We start from the raw sequence: 18,995 nt of genomic DNA, 5'->3' as shown, positions 1-18,995 counted from the left end.
ATGTTAATTAGGTATATAAAATTAATACATGAAAAATTACATTATACTATTTTAGTACATGATATCATTTTAATACTTTATAATCAGTTGCATTCTCACTAATTTTGTTATTTTATTATTTTTTATAAAAAAAAATTGTAAATATGTTTTCTTTGAAAGAAAATTCATCCAATACTGTTTTATTTTAAAATAAAAAAACAACTTTATAATTTTTTTTTTACCATTTTGGTTTGCATAAGGTATATTTACCGTATTTGTAAAATGATGTTTTGTTTGTAATATATGTTATGGCATTTGTCTGAGATCAAATAAAAAGACCGTAATTTTATAATTTAAAAAAAAAACTTTAAAACCACATTAAAACTCACTTTTTTCAAAAAATAAATTACATAAACTACTAATTTATGTTAAAAATTTACATTTTTAGTCAATTTTTTTTTTAATTTACGATTTTTTTTTATATTTTTACAGTCATCTTTTTTCTTATTTTATGTTGCCTTCAAATTATTTTTATGTTTTTCGTATTTTCACAATTAATTAAAAATTTGAGTACGTATTTTTTTTTTAAATAAAATAAAAACAGTAAAAAACAAAAAAATATATGTATTTAAGAAAAAATCTCTTAAAAAAAACATAAAAATTAGCTATGTAAATAAATATATTTGTTCTTCAGCAAAAATGTAATATAAAACCAAGGGTACGATGCGACTTGTATTGTGTATCAAATAATATTTTTCACCTCAAATATTTATAAATTCCAAACTGCCAATACAATTATGAACAAAAGATAATTTTTTATCAAAACTTAATTCTCTAATCCTAAAATACCCTACAATATAAATTATCTTCTCTCCATCTTTATGTTCTGTAATTTTTTTTTTAATTTAAATATTTTATAATATAAAAAGTATTGGGTAATTCACTTCACAGTCCCGTTTCTAGGAGACCTTTGTACTTTCGACACCTCAGTAATTATTATCTTAAATTTTTTATATGATGGCGTATTTTGCAATTACAGTATCCCACTAGTTTTAAAAATAAAAAAATAAATAATAGTTTACCACGTGATTAAATCAGAATTCAAATATTCTAATAGACTCGAATATAAAAAATTAAATGCAAAGAATAATGTAATGATTCGATTCATAGGGAATAAAATAGGTATATTTTCGCCCATCATCAAAACCATTTGTACCGAAGGCCACATATTATTATTACATGTAAAAACATCAGTAAATTTCATACCACACCACACACAAGACAGCCTTTTAAAGGGCTGAGTTTGTAACTTAGAATTGCAAAGAATTTTCCCGAGAAAAGGAAAAAGAAAATTCGTAATCTTAGTTAGTTTAATAGGTAATGAAAACAACAGCAAAACAAGGATGTTAATCTAAATATGACCAAAAACTAAAGAATCACAAACACACCTATGGAATATAAAATAGGAGAGCCATTTAAAAATGTCCACTTCAAGCCTCACTGACGCCTAGTATTGAGAGAACCAAAGGCAGCATGACATTTCTCATATCATCAAAAATCCTACCAAGAAAATAAGACCAGAATGAAAGATAGGGGGAGAAGAAGGTAAGGGAGATCAGAATCATAAAAAGAAAAATGGGTTATATTAGACACACTATTTCAAGGAGACAAATGGTACAAAAATAGGACATGGAAGACAGAGAACACTATCTTCACCAGTAGACTAAATAGTAGAGGAAAGTATATCTGTTTATCATCTAGGAGATAGGCCACCCAGACAAGTTATCCCAAAAAAAAGGGGTGGAAAGGGGGTACTATAGTGTTTTCACTGTAAATTTACTGCAATTCCAAACAGATGCAAGAACCCCACATTATTGTATGAGTAAAATACTTGTGTCAAACAGAAATTTCAAGTATTGGTGCAATTATGCGCCCCCATGTGACCAAAGTTTATATCCAGAAATGGAACTCAACTCAATGGTTGAGAAAAATTACCTGTTTATAATCAACATGCATTTCACCGTGTATTTAAGCAAAAGAACAAAAAGTGAATCACCCCGTCTGCTCAAACTCATCATGGTGGAATTTTTGATGCAATTCCTCCCAGCAAAATCTGATTTTCACTTGACTTTACGCTTGGCGTTACCTAACCAATACAAGTTTTTGGGAAGGGAGGGAAGACGAAAAAAGAAAACAAAAAAAAAAAAAGGAAAAAAGGAAAGAAAAAAAGATGGCGGATTGAGTAAGGTACAGCATCTATCAACATATTGGCATAACTTACTAATGTGCATTTGAAAAGACAATCAACACCCCGAAAACCTAGTCCTTGGACATTTACTTAGTAGCATTAACATACGCTCTCCGCGCAAAACTATTAAATCTGTTACTGCATACCTTCATTTACATCATAACAAAAATCAACTCTGCCAAAATGAATCTCACAAAGCTCCAAAGAAATCACCATGTATAAACCTGCATGTGTTTGGGACATAACAGGCCCAACACTCCATCAAATGTACACAAAAGTGGACCAAATATCAACCATATCAAAGAAAGCCAGCAACAGATACTTCAAATATTCAACTAAAACATATAGAAGAAAAAACAATAAAAAGGACAAAGAAAATCCGAAGAAAAGAAAAATGTAGACATAAACCGGACCTACTCAGGGAATGAGTTAAAAACAACTCCTAGATTCAGGTCCAGCTTATTACAACATGAAACATGCTTTTCTTCAAAACTCAAGTTTGTGCATTAACTTGCCTAGATCAGATATTCATTCTTCTTAAAGCAAAGATTTATTGCCTGCCTAAAAAAATTCTTAACAAACCAGGAAAAAAAAACGATAACATCTATCCAAAGATCAAAATCTTAGCATCCTTTAAATAACACTTAAATAAAATTATGTCAAAATGATCAAGGTTATTTCCAACAAACATCAATTAGTAAAAGAAGCTCACTACAACCATGCATGGGTTCATTGCAGATGAATGCAGAACATCCTTGAAATACATAACTATCCCGCTCAGAGACATTTATCCAATCTATTCCAAGAGACCTGCAAAATATTAAAAAAAAAAACAGAGCATTTTCATGAAGAGCCACGCCAATAGAAAAATTAAGCAATCTTCCAAGAAAATCGCCCTCCTCATAAAGTTAAATTAAGCTCATTTCTCAGAATCTCTAAGTGTCTTGATAAGCTTCTCAAATTTAGGGTGAGTTTTATCGGCACTGTGACTCTTGTCAACATCCTTGAAATGAAGAATCTTGAATTCAAGCAGGCCTGCCATCAATATAAATATTTGTGTCTTCTGCACCCGTGTCTGATGGACTATCCGCAATGTCATCCATGTGCCTTGACTTCTCAAAATGATTTTGATCTTCCAGTTCTGAAATTTAATTTAAGATTTTTTATAATAATGATAAATGGAAAACTGAAACAATCAAATTTTCATTCCCTTATTAAGAGAAACAGGGACAGGGAAAAAGGTAGGTGTTACAGTACCAGCTCCAGACATCTCCAAATGCTCAGTGATCAATGCTTCCTTCTTGCTCGGTTCCCCTGCATCAAAGGAAATACTGTTACTTCAAAATATCAGAGCTCCTTCCTGGTTAATTTTTTCGATGTATGTATTCCCTTGAGGCATATTTATTCCCCACACTCTGACTAATTTTAATTGCTATATTTCCCCTAAATTCTCCTCCCCCCACAAAAAAAAAAATAACCACTACATTTAAAGCATCTAATTATCTATTTTCTTCTAGAAATCCTAACTTGGTATGCAAACTCAAGAAAGCTATTTATGTTACAGCCTCCCACAAGCTAAAGCAGGCACCAAGAGATCAAGTTCACATTCAGACTGGTTTAACAGTGGAGGTTTTACTATTAATATTTTCATCAAGATACTTACCTTCAGAATCTGACTTAGACTGCCTCTGGAGTTTTGACTCACTTTCATCTGAACTACTATGATATCTGCTACTTTTGTTGCGAACCTTACGTTCTGTTGAGTTTGACCTGGACCGTCCTCTCCGGTGACTCCTAGATTTCCCCTCTCTACTTTCATTTATTTTATCATTTGAGCACTGCTTTCCATCAGCAGACTTTGACCTGGAGCGCCTTCTATATTTTGCTTTGTTATCATCAAAAACTCTCAAGGATGATCCACTTCCCTTGTGATGCTTAGCCTCAACAGATCTTGACCTGGATCGTCTCCTACCACGATGCCTTGGTTTTTTTCCCTTGCTGTCCTCTACTTTTTCCTTCATTTTATGCTTGCTTTCAACAGATCTTGACCTGGAACGCCTCCTTCCACGATGCTTTGATCTTTCATCTCTGGTTTCTTTCACTTTGTCATCAGAGTTAATCTTATCCTCCAAAGAGTCCGACATTGATTGTCTTCTATCATCTTCTTTATCTTCAGTTTTTGTTTGGTCTACATTCTCATCTGAGAGGTGCTTACCTTCCAAAGATTTTGACCTTGAGCGCCTTCTATCATGATGCTTTGATTTTTCACCTTTGTTACCATCCACTTTCTCAATGGAGCGGTGCTTATCTTCCACGGATTTTGACCTGGACCGCCTTCTATGTTTGGATTTATTCTCATCTGGACTTCTCGGAGATGATCTTCTATGATGCTTACCTTCTACAGATATTGATCTGGATCGCCTTCTATCACTATGCTTTGATCTTTCATGGCGAGTTTCATCTCTTCTGCCATTTGAGTGATACTTACCATTTGGAGATTTTGACCTGGAGCGTTTTCTCTGCTTAAGCTTGTGATCATCATCAATTCTTGGAGACAATCTATTTCCTCTGGTATAGTTTGGTGATCTTGAACCAGCACGAGTTGCTCTGCGTGGAGAACTTTCTCGATGACGTTTAGGTGAGACAGAGTCAACTCGATATGATTTTCTGGTTCCTGGGCTAACACTCCTACTCCTATGCTTTCTCGAACTAGATAAATGATAATCGCGAAATCTGGTGGAATCTCTTCGTCTGTATCTATCACTGATATCCCTAAAGTCTCTATATGAACGTCGCTCATTGTCATAGCCACGACGAGACCTCAACGGTGATCTAGATCTTCGATCTCTTGGGTGGCGGACTGGAGGAGAGTAGGAAGGGGACTTTCGCCGTCTTTGATAATTGATTGGTGATCTTGACTTAGATCTTGACTTTGCTCGAGAAGGCGAAGGTGACCTGCAAATGAAGTAATTAGAGATAAAAGAGTACCACTAGAAATTATATAATACGAGAGAGAAGGAGAGACAAACAGAGAGACAGTGAATTAAAATTATATAACTTCTAGAAATTAGCAAGATGACTTACTGAGATTTCGGCTTCTCTTCCTTCTCTTCAGTCACAAGTCCATCAGCCTTTAATTTCTTACTTATTTCAGCAGCTCTTGCTGCTGCCAACTCTGTTGCAGATTTCATGGTTGCAGCTCGGTTAGCTGCTTGTTGTGCAGTCATGGTTTGCTGCATCACTAAAGCTTGCTGGAATTGTCTCTGTTGCATGAGAACAGCTTGTTGCATCATCATAGGCAGAGACGAAGAAGCTAACTGAGAATTTGATAGAGAGGATTTCTGCGGTAGTGATTTTGCCATTTCAACATTCATGGGGCGACCCCCAACATCCATATTATTCAATAACAATGCAGCTGTCGCTTCTTCAGGTTTTGAGTATTCTATGTAGGCGAAGTGCTTTGAATCAGTGATGGTACAATCAACAACAGTACCACAAAAACTAAAAAGTTGTTTCAGTTGCTCTTCAGTGAGAAGTGGGCTAAGATTGCTAACTTGAAGTGTTTTCTTTAGTGCATCAGCCTTCCCAGCTTTGTCAGGTGAACCTGATCAGAACAGCAACATTCCATTATAAAAAGCAAAGAATAATTGAACAGCAAAATTGGCAATCAAAGAACATCATCCTAAAACAAGGGATAAAGCATCGGACTTAATGACCACACAGGTCATGTAATACATGAGAGAAGAATACCAGATAAGTCTTTGCCCGACTGAGCTTGTGCTTGCAACTGAGCAGCATGGGCTTGAAGGGCTTGAGCAGCAACAATTGCCTGAGCAGCAGCCATTGCAGCAGCAGAAGGAGCCATGGGTACTTGACTTACAGTACTCATGCTGGTTGTTGCAGCTAATGCCGTCATTAGAAGGTTGTGAGGAGGGTGGTTCAACTTGCAATCAGTTTTGGCACACCGACCATTAAGGTATTCCCGACAAACCTCACCAAGAGATGCTCCAATGCCAGGCAAAATAGCCCCCCCTAAAGCACCAGGAATGATACCAGGGATCATTCCCAGTAATCCTGGAAATGCCCCCGAAACAGATGCAGTATAATTTGGCATATTGGGCATGGTTTGGTTAACTAAATTTGGATAAGTAGATGTTGGAGCCAGACCGAGTAGCCCTCCGTTAGATGTAGTAGTAGTATTAGTGGGTGTAGTAGAACCTGCTTAACAAAAAGTAAATGTTCAGATCAATAAAAAAGGCATACATACTTGCTGTGTTTCAATTACAAAACTGCAAGACAATGCTTTTCACAAAGTAAATAAAAGAGACCAATTTCTTCAGCCAAAATTACTACCTACCTACCTACCAAGTAACATTCACAAGAAGAGTCATCAAACAAATTACATTGTCCTAAGCTATCCACAATGGTAGAGGCAGAAAACTTAAGTGCTTAACATATAATATGTAACAGTAAGTAGTAATTTAAGCTACAGCAAAACCAATTTGAGTACCTGCACTGAAGAACACTGGGAATGGGCTACCCATAATGGGTTTCCCATTACACTCAATAGTAACCATATAATTCCCTCTTTTTGGCACCACATAGGTAACTGTATAAGTTCCATCACCCATGTCCTTCACCATCCCTTCTTGCTCTGATCCTCCAACTCCAACTCCAGGAGACACCTTCACCTTGATTTGAGCACCCCCATTAGGTACCTTCCTCCCATCAGCATCTTTAGTCACCACCCCAAATGACGACGGAGCACACGCCGTTCCGCCAGCGATCCCAGCACCAGCTGCCGTACACTTCGCAGGGTCCACAGGCCCAATGGGCTTGTTCGACAAGTCCTCAGCTTCTTCGCTCTCGCTGTCCGATGAAACACCTGCTGTATCTTTCACGCGATTTTTTTCCACATCTTTGAATGTGGCTTCGAAAGCTGCTTTCGCGGCCGCAGCTTTCTCCGCCTCGCTCTTGATCTTCGCCTCCTCAGCTTGCTTCATCCATATCGGTTTAGCCAAAGCAGAATTACGATCCGCCATTTAAAAAACAACAACAACAACAACAACCTAATTCCTCAAACCCAAGAAACTCGCAAGAAACCCTATCTTATTTGAAAGATAACGCCCAAAAGAACAATTAGCAAAAATCAACCATCAAAGCTATTCGAAACCCTAGAATCCAAAAAAACCCAAAAAGAACGAAGAAAGGACAAATTAGTATTGCTCAACAAAGTAAGAGGGAAAAAAACAATTGTCAGAAAAATACGAAACGATTTAAGAATTTTCTTGTACGTATTCCCTGGAATTTTCTGGGCATCCAAACGGAAAGAGGGGGAGAAAACAAAGAAGAGTGTGAGAAGGAGTTTGGATTGTGTTCGACGAAATTCGCAAAGGGCAATGGAGCTGGGAGCGTGAGAGTGCGTGCGAGGTATAGGGCTGAAAAAGGAAAAGGAAAGGGACCTCTCCTGCTCTGCCACGACCAATCTAACACTCTTTTTGTGTGCTTTGAGGATAGGGCAACTGGTTGGGATATTTTACAAACAAAAATTAGAGTTCTTCCCTATGTGTGTGTGTCACAACACTTTCATAACACTTTTGCTCCACGACTATCTTTTTGTTTGCAAGTGTACTCCCAAGTTATTTTAAGTAACAAAATTATTTACCACCAACTAAGGTAAAGTGGTATGTCTGAGATTGTAGAGGTTAAGTATTCGAATTTGGATGACTTCTTGCAGTGTAGAGCGATAATACAAGAAGTGTTAAATGTGAGTACTCTGTGTGCCGATCCAGTCACTCTTGCCCTCTGACTCAGAATCCCTTTAGCATTAGTCGGTTGATGGGCTTAGATAACGCACCCCATCATAGGTGAGAGTGGGCCATCGAATAAGGTCTGGGCGATCATTCATAGACGGGGTTGGAGCTCTCATGGTAACGCCGAGAGAGGGAAGTCACACTGATACCCCCCTTCTCCCTTTTATTCTATAAAAATAGTAACAAAATTATTTCAATAAAGATTAATGATTGATGCACTTTTAATTTGCATGCTCAAATTATACAAAAAATAATAATAAATACCTCATTAGGCATTTGTTGTGTGAAATTTTTTGTAACAACACAAATATGAAGAGCATTCTAATGGGATTGTGGGGTTCGAGTGCTTGGGTGGTGTTGTAGTTCATGATTGTGCCTTTGGGTTTTTGTGTTTGTTTTATTTTGTTTTCTGCCTTGTCTTGTTTATGTGTGTTAGTTATATTTAGTTTAAGTTTGAATAATGGTGTTTATCACCTTGTTTAATGTATTTCAGGATCTTGGCTTATGCCCGGTTGTGTCTTATTTTTTCCCTAAAATGTTTATTTTTTAATTGGTGTGTTGATTTGATTTTGAGCACCATTTAAAAGGCAAAGCACTATTTTTTGGTGTCTGTCCAGGGGTCAATTGATCTTATATATTATCATTTTGTTGTTTATGTCTGTCCTCATTGAGGTTATCTTTGTTTTTGACTATTTGCTCCACCATTTGTAATCAGCTTGGGTTGTCGTAATTTGGTCATCTCCATTGAGAGATTTTGTGCAGTTCTTTGAGTGATTGCTTAATTTGTAGGATTTGTGTCTCTTTTAACCATTGAGTGATAAGTTCCCCTAAAAAAAGAAACACTCGAGTGATATACTAAGTGTAATTAGGGGTGAACATTTGACCCGAAAAACCCGCTCAACCCACAACCTAAAAACCTGTTTTATGGGAAAACTCGTCAAAATCGGGTTAAATCTGACCCGAACTCGACAAAAGTCAAGTCGGGTTCGGGTTCAAACCCGAAATCCGAAAAATTTGTATTTTTGAAAAAAAAAAAGTGTAAAAAAATAGTATTTTTACAAAATTTGGCTTTTCGGCCCAAAACCTAATAGGCACAGTCCAACCAGAAATCAAACCCGAAATCTGAAGAAAAAATTATATTTTTGAAAAAAAAGTGTAAAAAATGGTATTTTTGCAAAATTTGGCTTTTTGGCCCAAAACTCAATAGGCCCAGCCCAACCCGAAACCCGACCCGAACAAACCCGAAACCTTACAAAAACCCGAATTTTTCGAATCGGTTTCGGTACAGTTTTTCTCCACCCGAAATTTGCAAAACCCGAACCCGATGCACTTGAAACCCGAAAATTTGACCCATGTGCACCCCTAAGTGTAATGCCCTACTTCCTTAGAGTCGTTACTAAGTGAGTTAAAAACGTATCATTAACTCACTAATCGAGGTTTTAGCTTAAAATTGTAACTAAACTGATATAAAACTCATCTCCTAGAGACATTAAATATAAAACATTTGGATATTCATTGAAATCATAAATAGTTAAACATTTGGGATCCAAAAATATATGTTTATAAAATGATTTACATCTCAAAATACATTTACGGTCGACTTAGGCGACAAATCTATACCAATACATTACATCTTCCAAAAAATAACCTTAGCCGTGGCAGCCAGGTAGGTCGAACATGTACCTATCACTCCACGATCTCCATACTCATGGTTGGTCGACCTTTCCTTTGCCCTTACCTGCACCATAGAGCACCCGTGAGCCAAATCCCAACAAGAAAACCCAACACAAAACAATTAACATATGCATATCTATCAACAACATATATCAAAACAGCCAACAGGCTAAACACATAGCGGTCATGCCATCCCCAGCGCTTTACCAAACCCTGGGTTCGCAATCTTCACCGAAAGGATGACTCCAACATCCTAGGAGGGTCTCTCCCTAACAGCCTGCACTCCGCGTGCTCAACGCCGTTCCCGGCCCCTTGCCGTACTTGGCTTCCTGCCGTTCTCGGCCTTCGTCATTCATTCACAAATATGCACTACATAGCATAATATCAATAAATATTTAAACATATACTAAACATAAACAATAGGGCTACGCCCTGCAATTCAATCAATAGGGTCATGCACTGTAATACAAGCAATAGGGTCACGCCCTGCTCTACGGGTACAATAGTTTTCTTACTTGTGTCCCAAGCTATCTAAGCACTGCAATCCCGAGCACAGTCCTCTAACACGGCCCTCGTTGAAAACCTAGTCACAACATATTTATAATAGCCATTCATCAAATTCTAATTCAATAAATAGCCTCAAGACATAAATCTAGCCTTCGAGACCTTGGATTCTACCAGACTGGGTAGTAGAAACCTTCCCGAGCCTTAACGTTTGAGTTCCCGAGCTAAAAACCTCCAAACAACCAAAATTATGCATTTGGGCCGCAGTGCACCCCAAGTCAGAGGTAAAATGCCTCTCTGCTGAGAGACACGAGCTGCGACACCTTGGCAATTTTTTCGAAGTCCCTTGGCTTATAAACTCATCAGGGTCGCGACTCGAGCTCGAAACCCATAAATCCCATGCAATTTCACGGCTAACTTGCCTTAAACTCACTAGTTCCAAGCCCTAATCCTATAATTCAGCCTAGGATTCATATCCAAACAATAGAACTAGTATTAACATCAAAAAAAAAATCCAACAAAAAGTCTCATAAACACCTAAATTCAATCACCTAAGTTCCAACTCCCAAAACTCTAAAAAAAACAGAGAAAGTTAGAAAGAAATCTAGTTCTAATTCTTACCTTAGTGATAGTTTCGGCCTGAACTAATTCCCCAAATCCTCAAGCTTGCAATCCACCAAATCTTCAGCTCAAATCCTCAAGATTTCCTCCAAAATTCTTAAACACCATGAGAGAGAGATTCAGTGGAGAGAGAGAGAACTAGAAACTGAGTATTCCTTTTCCTTTTGTTTGTTCTAACCCCTCCCTGCTGCCTAGACATAAGCCTATCCCTTAGCCAAAAAGTCTAAAATACCCCTAAGCCTATCCTTAACCCTCAAGTGCCACCAAGGGCAATTTCGTCATTAGCCATATCCCGCTAATTCCTCGAGTGTTCCTATAAATCCTCGTTCAATCCTGACAAATCCAATCATTGCTAAATTATTACCCACTACTCGATAAATCCCGAACACGTATAACATTCCCGAAATACCCCTAGGCTCCTCCCAAGCTGGGTATTCGACCCCGTTGTGACTTTCTAGCTAAACTGCTCCCTATGACCGCCTCGTATCGTGCATCACAAATATATCACCAATCACTCGTGGTATCAATCATAATATACACAAATATTGCATTTATGCCCCCAACGAACTAAAATTACAAGTATGCCCCTAATAGCCAAATAGGCCCACATGCATATTTAATTCACCTAACACATGTATTATTAATCACATAATCATCAAATTCATTTATTAACATAATTGTTATCCAAAAAGCAGGTATGGGTGACGTGGCAGGCGTTTTCAACACGTGGCTGACACTTTGCGAAAGTCCTGTTCGACCATTGACCAAAGAGATTCCCATGGCCTAACATTTGAACTTTATATACGACCAGCTTGGTCGTATACTCGGTATATTTGGAGAAAATCTTATGCAGTTATGATCATATCCGAGATTGTCTCCCATGATTTCCTGAGTATCCGATTATTTAGGAGAGAATATCTGTAACGGATTCATGTAATCCTCCTTGAGCTTATAAATATATAGAAATAACTCAATGAGGGGACCTTTTTTTTTGGCTGATTTTTGAGTTCATACTGTACAAGAGAATTAGAGCTATCATTGTATGATTCACCTCTCTAAGGTTTGTGAAACTCGGAGAACCCTAGTTCTTTGATCACTCCTTTGAGATTCTATATTAATAATAGCTTAAGTGGACGTAGGTCATTGTCAATTCTTGGAACCGAATCACTATAATATCGTTGTGTTATTTACTGTTTTTCCATTAGATTTGCTTCAATACCTTTTGTCATATCAATTATCCGACTCCGTGTCAATTGACCATAACGAGGGTCAACAATAATTAAATCAATTATTGCCCTTCAGGCACACTAATCAAGGTCATAAACCTTATAAACAAATTTGAGACGCTACACTAAGAGTACTCAAATTATACAACAATGACTTGTATAAATAATACAAATACTTAAGTAAGATGCATGAGCTTGCAAATAATACTATAATTTATAGTGGTTTAGCCAAATCAAACTTACATCCACCGGAAGTGTAATTTGCTATTGATCTTTTATAAGAATCATTTATATAATTATAGGACACAAGTGACCATTACAATAAATTAGTCATTAGTGTGGTTGTGGAGAGACGAATGGGCAAACTACCTCAATAACCAAATAGGAAGATGGAAATGTTATGAGCGAGGGTGAAGGAGGAAGTGAAATTTTAGTTTTGATTTTTTATGTTTTAGATTAATTGAAAATTATTGTTTTTAGAGAAATTGACGAGAATGATCTGTTTTTTAAATGATTTTGCACTCTAGCATATTTTTGATAATTTGTTGCGAAATGATATTTTTCTAAAAATTTGATCAGTTGTCTAAAATTTTCGACCAAATGTCAAAATGCAATCTAAATAGATTGTGAGAAAATATAGAGTACAAAAATGTATACACCCATAATTATGTATTAGGTGCAAGCAACGTGCACTGCACGTTTGCTTTCTTTTATTTAAAAAAAATTATTAATTATTTTTATTAAGTTTTTATGATTGTCATGTAAATTTTAAATAAATAAAGAATACCATATTTATAAAAGAATAACATAAACACATTAAAAAAAAAATTAAATCAAAACATTATGTATGGCTTTTTTTTTAAATAATATGCCAACCTTTTAGAACTGTACAAAACATTAGTGGTATTATTCAAATAACACTTGGGTGATTAGAGAATAATTTTTTTTATTCTTGATAGAAGATAAATATTATTCTAATTTATTATTTAGTTACACAATCATACTATTTGTACAAAGACTGTATTTATAATGTGTTATGTATTATATATTATTGTTATACCAAAAAATTGGAGAATGCATCCTAGGAGGCCAAGGAGAATGCATTCTAGGAGAGCTAAGGGGAGTGGTCCTAGGAGACCCCAAGGAGGATGTGGTCCTAGGAGACCCCAAGGGAGTGGTCCTAGGAGACCCCAAGGAGAAAGTGGTCTTATGAGACCCCAAGGAGGATGTGGTCCTAAGAGACCCCAAGGGTGTGTAGGAGGCAAGCCTCCCAAGGTTTCCTAAGTGTTGGCTCGAACGTGTCCAAGGTAAGTAGCTAAGGAGGAGGAGTCTCATGCAAGAGAATGAAGACTTAGATTTTGATAAGGAGAGCCTATACAATGTTCGATCGGACATGTTTAGGAGATGTTAAAGGAGGTTGCCTCAATGTTGTCCAAGGTGAGGTTGCCTCAATGTTGTCCAAGGTGAGGTACCAAGGAGGTTGCCTCGGACCACCTTGGTCCGAGAAGAAGCAAGGAGATTGGTTCAAGGGGGAACATGGCATGCTAGAGGAGAGTGTCATGTTAGAGGAGAGAAGTGCATGTCCTACCACTATGCACGTTCAACCCACCATGCATATCCTACCACTATGCACGTTCAACCCACCATGCATATCCTACCACCATGCATGTTCAACCAGCACTTGCATGGGTAGTGAGTAGGAGGTGGATCATCTAACTAGAGGAGACTAAGTCAGACACAACTCCAACAACATATGCGGGAATCTCTCATTCTTCCCACAAATGGGGGGTTTGTTACATTTCAAATTTTGAATGTTTAAATGTAATAAATATAATAAAATATCTCTATCATAAGGGGATATCAGTTGAGGATCCCAGGCCTATAAATAGAGAGCTTATGGGATGAGAGAAGGGTTTCCTTCTGCTTCTTATTTCTAGAGATAGAAAATTGGGTATGTCTATTCTAGAGAGAGAAAGTGTTGAAATAAGAGAGAATTCTTGTATTTTTTCACAATCTGTACTGAAGGAACTCAGTTAGCTCAGTCCATCTGATCTTGAGTATAGGTCTATAAATCACAACTCTAAGTGGATTAGGCTATTACCGACAATCGGGGCTGAACCACTATAAAAATCTCCTGTGTTATTTACTTTTCTTGTTTATACCGTCTGTTGTCGTTTTTATTTCTCTTGAAGGCTTGTCGTTATTGACGTTCTCACGTCGTTGGCTAAAAACGCAGTCAACAATTATTTTAATAACATGTGAATTTATACTAATATAATTATTAAATATATAGTTTTGTATTAAATATTATTATAATAATATTATTTAAATTTATATTAATATAATTACTAAATATTTATTCAAGCAAAATTTTATAAAACTTAGAATTATATATTATATGTTATACACTATTATAATAATAATATTTTAATTTATATTGATATAATTATTAAATGTCTAATCTTGTATTATGTATTAATATATAATGATATTTTATAACATTTAAATTTATATTAATATATAATAATATTTTATAATATTTAAATATATATTAATATAACTAATAAATATTTATGATTATATATTATATGTTATGTATTATTATAATATTTGAAATTCTATTCATATAATTATTAAATATTTAGTTTTGTATTATATATTATTATAATAATAATTTTTTATAACATTTGAATTAATATTAATATAATTAATAAATATTTATTTTTAATTGGTGACTCGATTTTGCCAACAAGAGATTTAGAAATCTAATAAGGATATTAGTGCTTATTTGCAAACCATAATGAATTTATAAGAACCCTTTCGTACACACACAATTTTACGTAGTTCAGTGATTAAAATCTACCTAGTCCACGAGACAATATTATTACTCTTCTCTCACATTTTTTGAAGAGTTTTAGTGATACACAAATGTTGTCATTTTCCCTGTCCATTATCCCTGCTATTTATAGTGGAATTTTCTGGACAAGTTTGGGTAACCGTGTGCATAAATATGGTATACATTTAATACATATAATTATCATTTACATTGGGATATGATTGCATAACATAATATATTTATGCCATCTCGGATAATAAATGATAAATGTGCAATCCAGCCCGGACATTAATGAGCGTATAAAGAACCTCAAAGTCTCTCGGGATCCTCATTATGTGTTATGACCAGATTTCCCTGAGCTGAATATTTTTATCGAGCTGGTAATCAAAGATTATCTGAACCTTAGTTCGGATTAACTTCATAGTGCCCAAAGGAGGATCTCGCCACTATATGTCTCGAACTTGACCATTATCCTAAGAGGCGACTTGATAATAACCTAAATGTCGTATTGCCAAACCCCAACTCGAGCTGCTCACATCATTATTAGCTAGATGTTCTATTTGGCTGCTAGTTCATATATTCATCTGCCAAGTATATCCATAGCTAAAAATTAAACTCGTGCTAATTTTTAGGGTACAACATTAATTAGTTTGAAAAACACATCCCATTAAATATTTGGAATATTTTTTTAAAGTTAACAAAAGAAGTTGTTAAAATAAAAAATTACTATTATGTACACATTTTTTATATTAAAGATATATTATTTGGATTAAATAAGTTGCATTTATATATTTATGGTTACTAATTTAAATTGTTAATATAACTCACCTTTCCCAATACCTTTAAAGTATTACTATTTTTTTCAAATGTAGTGCCCAATTTTTACATTTTGTAAAACTTAGGTCCCGAAAATTGATTTTGTATCAACTAGGTTGTCAACATTTTTAAATCGCATCATCTAGGTTCATAAATGCTATTTTTATATTTTTTTCTTTCAAAATACATAAATAAAATATAAAAATAGAGAATAATTCTTAAAAAAATTAAACCACTAAGTTCATGACAATAATAAACATAACATTTTAAAAAGTATTCAATAATTTACAAATTAAATTAATTTTTCATTGAAAAAAATTATTATCTATATTTGTAACGTCCCTAAGGTAGGGTACGTCTGCCACATACTCGTAATTCTAGGGTTTACGAGTATGTAAGACACTTGACCAAAAGAATTAAATAAAATGATACGAAGAAATACAGAAAAATTTAAAACTTTTATATAAACTTATTAGTAGAAATTATTACACGTATGAATACTTTAAATTTAAGGCAGCCATATGAAAACTCTAAACCATTATTGCATTGCTACTGAGTTCGTGCTCCACAAGTTGCTCAACAGCTAAAGCCACACCTGGAAAAATGTTGGAAAATAACATAATGAGCTAACGCTCAGTAAGCAAATCTCATGCATACACATACACCTGAATGTCGTGAGTTTGTAGTGTACACATACTAATATGCTGACTTGTATACTTATGCATTTCATTTATTGCTCATGCACTTTCAAACTTTATGCTCTTTCTTTTAGTTTCACATTTTTATGGGCCCAATATCACTTGTGCACAATGTTTGATTCGGCCAATGCCTGCAGGGCTTGTTACACATATCATATAGAATCCCATGGGTTCTCCTCCGGCTAGCCATCATCACAGCTGGGCTTATCATAACACTCATTTCATCGTTGCCATAGCTGCCATACTTATTACACATATGGAGGTGAAAGACGGAAACATGGCAAACATATCTGAATGGTTAACTCTAACCTAGCCCACACTAGTGGGCAGCCACTATAAGTCTTATAGACTTCCGTCTTCTTTACTAAACATACTTGATTGCTTCATCAAAACAGTGGCACCCTTTTTTTAACATCTTATTATCACTTTGCTTAAGCCTTGTGTCATTAAAATGTTCACTTTTACATAAGACTTTTAAAGGCATTTCATAACTTTTCTCATATTCATATGCATGGTCTTATATCACATAATAATGTATCACATAACTGTACATGCCATGCATACATGCTGATGCTGAAATGCCAATGTTCATGTTCATGATTCATGTTGATGGTATTCAATCAAGGCATTGTATCACATCTCATATAACTCAAAACATCTTTAGTCATAATACATGAAGCTTTGGGTTGGTGGCGTTGTTATACCTTAACGTAGAGCTATGACTCAGGTCTAAGGTTTCCAGCCTAAAAACTTAAACGCTTCATATATCATAACATACAACAAAATCATGAACATAACAGTAATCCACATATTCATCAACATAAGAACACATACTTGCACATAGTTCATATCAATCTTAACCAAGTAAGACGTCTTTCACATATCACGAAATTCATCAAATTCATATCACACAACACTATCATGATATTCATATAACCATTCTTCACATACTTATCATATGCATCATACCATACTTAACTCATCAGATATACACAATCAATGTAGTCATGCATCTTACACTTAAGCACAAAATGTGAGATTTACTTACCTTAGGTCCTTAGCTTATTTTAAAATTGCTCAGCAAGAGTCAATCAATCAAATCCATACAAATCCTATTTAAGGCACATCATTTATTAAATTCTATCAAAATCGTAAATATACACTATTGATAGTGTATATTAACAATACCATAAACTATATGAATGATAATAATAATTATTATCAACGTAATACAAATAACTCTTCATATAAAACCATACTTTAAACCTTTCTCATAAGATAATGTACTCTTACGATAATAATAATAATAATCACAACAACAATAATAATTATCGTTTATAAATAAACTTATTTCAATATTAATAACAAAATACTTCAATAGCAATACGTACAGGAATGTATATATTCAAATAGTCATTTTATAAAAGAAATTATATATTTAACATAAAATTGTAATAATCGATATTGTGATAATAATATAATTATAAATATTTATATTATTATTAATTAGTCATAACATCAATTCAGTGATATAATAAATATACTTTTTCCAAAATTCACTGGTCTTACAAATATCAATAACTGTAAGAAACTAATATTTGATATTATTTTAAATATTCAAATATTAACAAAATATTAATATATAAGAATAATTGTTAAATAATAGGTTTACTATAAATCACACTTTTCATATATATATATATATATGTGAAACTATATTCTTGATTTACTTAACAAAATAATAACAATAATAATTAAAATTACTTAATCATAATAATTTCCATATTAATAGAAAATCAATTAAATATGTATTTTTATAATTTATTTAATATCTAATATTTTCTAGAAAATTGGACAGCACAACGGCTATAAAATGGACAAACCCAAAATCAAAACCTGTATCAGAAATATATATAATCCCAGACAGCCAGTATAATTAAAGAAAAATATTCCATATATCAATAATATATAATTATATACTATAAATACACATAATAACAATTACTCTAATCAATCACAATTAAATCACAATATATTGGTCAAAGAAATTATACCACAATGATCGGGTTCCACAACAAGTCAAATGATGATTTTTTGAAACTCAAAACGTACTTCGGAACCTCGAACACTAAGTTTCGACCGTCGGTCTACGGTGGATCGCGGTGGCTCGTGGTGGGCCCACCACCCAACTATGGTAGATGTAGGAACAAGTTATTGGGTTTTGAAGCCCACAACACGAGGAGCACGATGGTGGTGACGGATCGGCAAACGGATGCTCGAGGTGGCCGAATCGCAACTTTGAAGTCGCGGGGTGGCCGAACTTAAATCGAGTGGTTGAGGCGTTTAATCGGCGAGTGAGCTCTAGATTCCCGCGTCGGACGATAGTTCGGAGGCCTCTGAATCCAACGGTCCGGCGCGTGGCTAAAAGTGGTGGGCGAAAAGTACTCCTGCGTCGTCGGCAACAGTAGCACGCAGAGAGAGAGAAAGAGAGAGAGAGAGAGAGAGAGAGAGAGAGAGAGAGAGAGAGAGAGTTTCTGAGGAGAGAGAGAAAGGAGCTCGGGTAAAAAGAAAGGCTGAAGC

General features: G+C 35.0%; 1 protein-coding gene across 3 annotated transcripts; it reads right to left on the bottom strand.

Moving 5' to 3' along the window:
* Nucleotides 1-1,179: 1,179 nt before the first annotated feature.
* Nucleotides 1,180-7,770, bottom strand: LOC133819825 (uncharacterized). 3 transcript variants are annotated; one of them, XR_009886461.1, is made up of 9 exons: nt 6,738-7,770; nt 5,978-6,445; nt 5,312-5,831; nt 3,891-5,182; nt 3,485-3,541; nt 2,940-3,368; nt 2,374-2,451; nt 1,975-2,125; nt 1,180-1,539 (listed from the first exon to the last, which is right to left on the bottom strand). XR_009886461.1 is itself a non-coding variant. In XM_062253179.1 (6 exons), exons 1-6 carry the CDS (start codon nt 7,267-7,269, stop codon nt 3,253-3,255), a joined length of 2,985 nt encoding a protein of 994 aa, XP_062109163.1. In that variant the 5' UTR covers nt 7,270-7,770; the 3' UTR covers nt 2,839-3,252. The 3 variants fall into 3 exon arrangements, 1 of the variants encoding a protein (XP_062109163.1); XR_009886460.1 differs by having other exon boundaries at nt 2,946-3,368; XM_062253179.1 differs by lacking the exons at nt 1,180-1,539; nt 1,975-2,125; nt 2,374-2,451 and having other exon boundaries at nt 2,839-3,368.
* Between the last annotated feature and the right edge of the window lie 11,225 nt (nt 7,771-18,995).

Source organism: Humulus lupulus, chromosome 2 (genome assembly GCF_963169125.1).
Source record: "Humulus lupulus chromosome 2, drHumLupu1.1, whole genome shotgun sequence".
Classification (NCBI taxonomy): domain Eukaryota; kingdom Viridiplantae; phylum Streptophyta; class Magnoliopsida; order Rosales; family Cannabaceae; genus Humulus; species Humulus lupulus.
This window is presented reverse-complemented; position numbering and strand designations above follow the sequence as displayed.